Source organism: Humulus lupulus, chromosome 8 (genome assembly GCF_963169125.1).
Source record: "Humulus lupulus chromosome 8, drHumLupu1.1, whole genome shotgun sequence".
In the NCBI taxonomy this organism is placed as follows: Eukaryota; Viridiplantae; Streptophyta; class Magnoliopsida; order Rosales; family Cannabaceae; genus Humulus; species Humulus lupulus.
In genome coordinates, this window is record NC_084800.1 from 20,439,021 (window position 1) to 20,444,826 (window position 5,806).

At 31.3% G+C, this 5,806-nt stretch overlaps 1 protein-coding gene across 1 annotated transcript; it reads left to right on the top strand.

The window, feature by feature from the left end:
- The first annotated feature begins 3,968 nt into the window (after window positions 1–3,968).
- On the top strand, window positions 3,969–5,518 carry LOC133795834 (glyoxylate/hydroxypyruvate/pyruvate reductase 2KGR-like). Its single transcript, XM_062233289.1, has 2 exons — window positions 3,969–4,498; window positions 4,776–5,518. Exons 1-2 carry the CDS (start codon window positions 4,070–4,072, stop codon window positions 5,295–5,297), a joined length of 951 nt encoding a protein of 316 aa, XP_062089273.1. The 5' UTR covers window positions 3,969–4,069; the 3' UTR covers window positions 5,298–5,518.
- Window positions 5,519–5,806: the final 288 nt, after the last annotated feature.

Below are 5,806 nucleotides of genomic sequence, written 5' to 3' on the forward strand. Positions count from 1 at the left end.
AGAGAAATTGAGGCGGGTTAAGAGTGATTAATGCAAGAAAAGAAAATTTATTTTTTATTTTTATTGTTTTTTTTAAAATTTGCTTTATTTTTAATTATAATTTTTGTTAAGGTGTAGTGGTAATTGTATGGTTGAGGATTAAATTTGTTTGGGTCAAAGGGGTGCTAAAGCCCCGGGAAGACAGACGTGCATGGCGAAGCTTAACTACCTCCTTTTTCGTCTGAATTCTATATTAGACATAATGTTTTATATATTTATTTATTTTGTTTTTTAGTTGAAAAGTGATAGAATTAGAAGGAAAGTAAATTAGACCGTTGAGATGGGTCAAGTCAAATTGATAATACAAATGTTCAATTATATATGGAAAGAGGAGGAAAGGTATAGGGGATTGATTTGCCTTGTTTTCTCACTCCAAACGAATTTATTTTCCATTTCCAATCATTGTTATTGAGCCACCTGCCTACATTATAACACATTAAAGTTTTTTTTTTATTTGTGTGAAATGTTTGGAATTTTTGCATTTACAAAGATAATATATAGTGAATAGTGATGTCCTAATATGAAAATACACCACATGAATATGGACCCCATAATTTCAATGTCATATGTGATATTGACCACTATGAAGTGCCATATATCAATACTCAATATTTAAGGGTTAGAAAATAGAAGCTTATACCCTCCATTTCCAAATATTTAATCGTCATCAAATGTAATAATTGTTAATGGATAACATTACCAATAAGTTATAACCATCCTCAAAATTGTTTTACTTCTACGGTAATAAATTTGATACCCCATTCTTTTCCTTAGTCTATAAAAAAGAAAAAACATTACTTCCAACTTTGTCCAGAATAAGTGGTAAAAAATAATAATTACAATTATTATGTAGTATGCTTATTCAATACACACATGCCACATGTCACAAATTGAAGATTACTTATCGCTTTAATTAAGAAGTTAATATAAGAAGTCACAGCACTCGTTCGTGTCCCACTAGAATAAAACTTTCCATTAGGGGGTTATGGCCACGAATTATTCTTGTTAGTTTATGTTAGGATTAGCTGAAATACAATGTCTAAGTGGTTTTATATAAGCTAATTGTAAAATTCAAAATGGTATCATATAGTGAAGAAGTGAATTTGACTTTTTGTTATATAGACATTTAAAATTGTGTTTTTGGGTCTAAAGTAATAGATTAAGGTGTCTAAGGATGTCCAAAAAGTTTGAGAGAAGTGTTTATGATTACTTTTAAAAAGTTGAACCTGCCTAAGTGGCGTTGTGTCGCCTCTTTGGAGGCGATGTATCACCTAAAATTTTAAGTTTTGGCGAAATGCAATAGACGACGCATTGCCTGCTAGTAGGCAATGCGTTGCTCATTGTCTAGCAGGCAACTCATCGCTTATAGTCAGACGATGCATCGTATGACATGTCTGTACAAATATATGTTTTAAGCTCCAATAAATGATGTATTAATTCTAAAGCTCTAATCTCATTGGTTGAACTTAATGATGGTGTCTGCACTATAAAAAGTGTTGTCTAAGAGTTTTGGTAGACTTAATCACTTTTTCAAATCTCTCTCTAACCTCTCTCTCTCTCGTTAGCTCTCAAGATCATAAGTTTTCTCTAATAAATTCACAAAGAAAGTGCTTGTCTTCGTGAATTTTAAGGCTTGTCAATCCCGATTCCCTTTCCTACTAGAAAAAGTCTCAAGTATCCCTTCAATGATTAAGAAATAGAGAATTTGGACAATAATACATCTCATGTATAAGCCTTATTTTTTGTTCTTTCCATCAAATGATATAAATAATGTTCTAATTAGGGTTCGAATCTTGCAAGAAGAACAATGAGTTTTGTTCTACAACTAGAGTTTGTATTTCTCAATCAAGTATTATTGTGAGTAAATTCTTATTATTGTGGTGTGTAATCTTTCTCTCTCCCAACATTTTAGTCATTCAAATCTTAGAAGGTATAATGATAGGAGCCAAAACAATACAACACTCATAATTTATTTAATGAATTTTGATGCTATCTTAAAGCTAGTAAGGTCCTATTGAATTTATATTTAGTATTTAAAGAAAAAAAATATTATATATCCAATAATAGGATAATTATGGGTTTTTTTATTGAAAAATTATAATAAATGACCCAAAATAATAACATGAAGAAGCTAATGTCCTTATTTTTAAAATTGTAGAGAAATAATTATTTTATATTGTTGATTACCTAAGTTATCATTTTGCACAAAATCCCAAGTGAATATTAGGGTTTACCTAAAACTAAAGAGGTTAAAGAAGGTAAGGATAAATGTGAAATTTCGTTATATTAATTTGTTGTATTGGACCGTTTGTTAATTTTTTTTAAAACTGAAGTATTTATCTAAATAATAATTGTTTTGGGATTATTTTACTCGATGTTCCTTTTTTATTTACTATTAATTTAAATTTATAAAAAAATTTATTCCAATATTTACGAATCAATCATTATATATCCCGTAGACAATATACGTGATTACACTATTATTTTATCTTTACTGATACCCAATGTTGCCAGCCCAGCATTAACGGGCTTTGATTCGGACCTCTGTAGTAGGTTTTAGCTTTGATGAGACACTGACCCAAATGCACATCCAATTTATATATCAGAAGATATGTAAGTTTAGGTGATCAGTTTTCTTTATTTATTTATTTTTAAAAAAGTTGATATTTTGTGGTTCGTGAAATTTGCTGTCAACTAAGTAGTATGCACACGAGTCAGATTTATTGGGTTTTGAGTTTTCAGATTAAGAATTTTATGGGTTCAGATTTTTTAAAAAGCCTATCGATACCTGTCTAAAAATACTCGAATTTACTTCAGGTTCAGATTTCAAATTTCATGTGAGTTTCATATTTACTCAAATTAGGCCTCAAGCCCAAATTAAATTAAAATATCAATATTTAAAATTTTCATTTTGCCACTTTTTTTAAATTAACATTTTAAAGTTTATAATAAGGTGTTGGATCTCTTCATTTTGATTATAATTAAAATATTAACCCAATTAAATTTAAATTCTTTTGTATCATATTTTTCTAAATTAAAAAAGGCTTTGGAGATTTTTTTTTAATTAGTTTTGTTATGCAATTCAAAATTATAACTTAGGCTTTGGACCTAAATTGTATTCTAGTTTTATTTTATTATATTAGTTTAAATTTTAAAATCTTAATTAACTCGAAAAAAATATAAACTAACTAGTAACTATATGAGCTTGGTAAAAAAAATTGCAGAATTCATAAAAAAAAACTTTAATAAATTAGATCAGATCATATAAAAGGATAAAAAATTTGATTGAGCCAATTTCACTCCTCCTGTACAAAAGAAAAGAAAAAAACTAAGAAAAAGTTAATGAGTACCTTACTATGCATAAAAAAATAAATAATCAAACAAAAAATCTGTAAAAAAAAAGTAAGAACATTATAGAAAAAAAAGCCATAAATCTAAGATATAAAACAAAATTCCCAACCAATTCTCTGAAAAGAAACTAAATAATACATTTATACATGTACAAAATGAAATGAAGCTAAAGAATATTCCCAATTTACAAAATAAAAACTCATATCTGTCATATACAATGTCTCAACAAAAATATATATACAAAACCTAAATTTATAAATCATCAACATATAAACAACAACTTAACAAAATAAAATAAAAAATCAAATTAAAAATCCATAGAAAAATAAGAACAGTAGAGCATAAACAAAGAACATTGATTTGATAAAGGAAAAAAGTAACAATCTCATTATTCACATTTAAGAACTGAGGTGTGATTTTAGTTGTTTTATTTTATTAAATTAAGTTGACTGAATCTCAGGAAAATCTTTTTTGGAACACCAAAAAAATAATATTAATATTTTAATATGCTGCACGCACTTCATGGTCATGGTCAGGCCCGTTGTATGGGTAACTGTACTATTATACGGGGTCGTTTAGTGATTATGTTATATAATTATTGGCTCACTCACCTCACCCAATCTGAGATCCGAATCACGAGTCGAGTAGCGAGTGAGTGAGTGACTCAGACGATTTCAGAATGGAACCATCCATAGGCGTACTGATGCCAATCCCAATCTACGAAGGTCTGCGGAGAGAGCTGAAGAAGCGATTCATAGTCTACAAGCTGTGGGAGGCGCCGAACAAGAGCGAGTTCATCAAGGAACACGCCCACTCCATCCGAGCCTACATTGGCACGTCTGGCTTCGGAGCCGACGCCGACTTCATCAACGCTTTGCCCAATTTAGAAATCATTGCCAGCTTCAGCGTCGGAACTGATTTGATCGATTTGGAGTTGTGTAAGCAGAAGGGGATTCGGGTCACCAATACACCCGACGTTTTAACTGATGACGTTGCCGACATCGCCATGGGACTCATACTTGGTGTTTTGAGGCGGTTGTGTGATGCTGATCGGTACGTGAGGAGCGGCGGCTGGAAGAGCGTTGGGGACTACAAGCTTACCACTAAGGTTTGTTTATCTATATTAAATCATAGACAATACCGTTTATTAGTTAATAAAAGAGACAACTTTATATAGAAAAGTTATTAGATTTATTAATTAACTCGACACTATTAAATTAACCATTTGACCTAAATCTATTTGTATAATTTTGTATTAATTTTCTTTCCAATTACAAAAATATTATAAAAGAGAAAGTTGGGTCTGCTTAAAATTTAGGTAAAAAAATGACTAATTGAACATATGTGCGCTTTGAAATTTACTTTAAAAATTCCTACTTTTTCAGTTCACTGGAAAAACAGTAGGGATCCTTGGGTTGGGGAGGATTGGCGAAGCAATAGCGAAAAGGGTGGAAGGATTCAACTGTCCCATAATATACCACTCTAGATCAGAAAAGGCAGGAGTGAAGTACAAGTACTACCCAAGTGTGGTGGAGTTGGCTGCCAACTGCCAAATCCTGGTGGTGGCATGCTCTCTAACGCCTGACAATCACAACATCGTGAACCGCCAAGTGATTGATGCTCTTGGGCCAGAGGGTGTCCTCATCAACATTGGGAGAGGCGCTCACGTCGACGAGCATGAGTTGGTGTGTGCTCTAGGTGAGGGCCGATTAGGTGGAGCTGGACTTGATGTGTACCAAGACGAGCCTAATGTTCCTCCACAACTATTGGAGCTTGATAATGTCTTCTTGTTGCATCATGTTGGAAGCAGCACCTTTGAAACTCGCATCTGCATGACTGATTTGGTCATCACCAACTTAGATGCTCACTTTTTTCATAACAAGCCACTCATAACTCCGGTGGTTTAGCTTGGCAAATGATTATTGCAAATAATAATGATCTTTTAGCAATGCTAAGAATAATACGATCTGCGCTTCAAAATAATTAGGGTAAAACTCTGATTATCCTATTAAGAGCCAAGAGTTCAGCAATTAATTATTTAATTGTATTACAAGCGATTAATTATTTAATTGTATTACAAATATATAACATTTATTCATGATTTTAAATATGTTGTTGTTGACAGTCATTCAAATTTCGATATACTATTTTCATTTTCCACAACATCTCTCAACACTTTTACCTTTAATGAAAGAATTCTAAAAAGTCTAAGTGAAGAAAAAGAGCAATACAAAGAGTACTCTTAGATATAATAATCTCTGTAGAGTAAGAAGAACTTTTATTTATAAAAAAATTGTTTACATTACAATTAACAGATTTGTAACTAATCACACAAATTCAGCAAGACAGTTACAACAGCCAATCAATATTCTAACCAACTTCTAACTAGTTGGAATTCTGTTGAGTGTTTTCTAAA

What these genes read in the sequence shown, in the direction of transcription:
- LOC133795834 (XM_062233289.1), top strand. Translation starts at nt 4,070, where the DNA reads ATGGAACCATCCATAGGCGTACTGATGCCAATCCCAATCTACGAAGGT. An exon ending in ACTACAAGCTTACCACTAAG is followed by an intron (nt 4,499 to 4,775) that starts GTTTGTTTATCT and finishes CTACTTTTTCAG; the next exon opens with TTCACTGGAAAAACAGTAGG.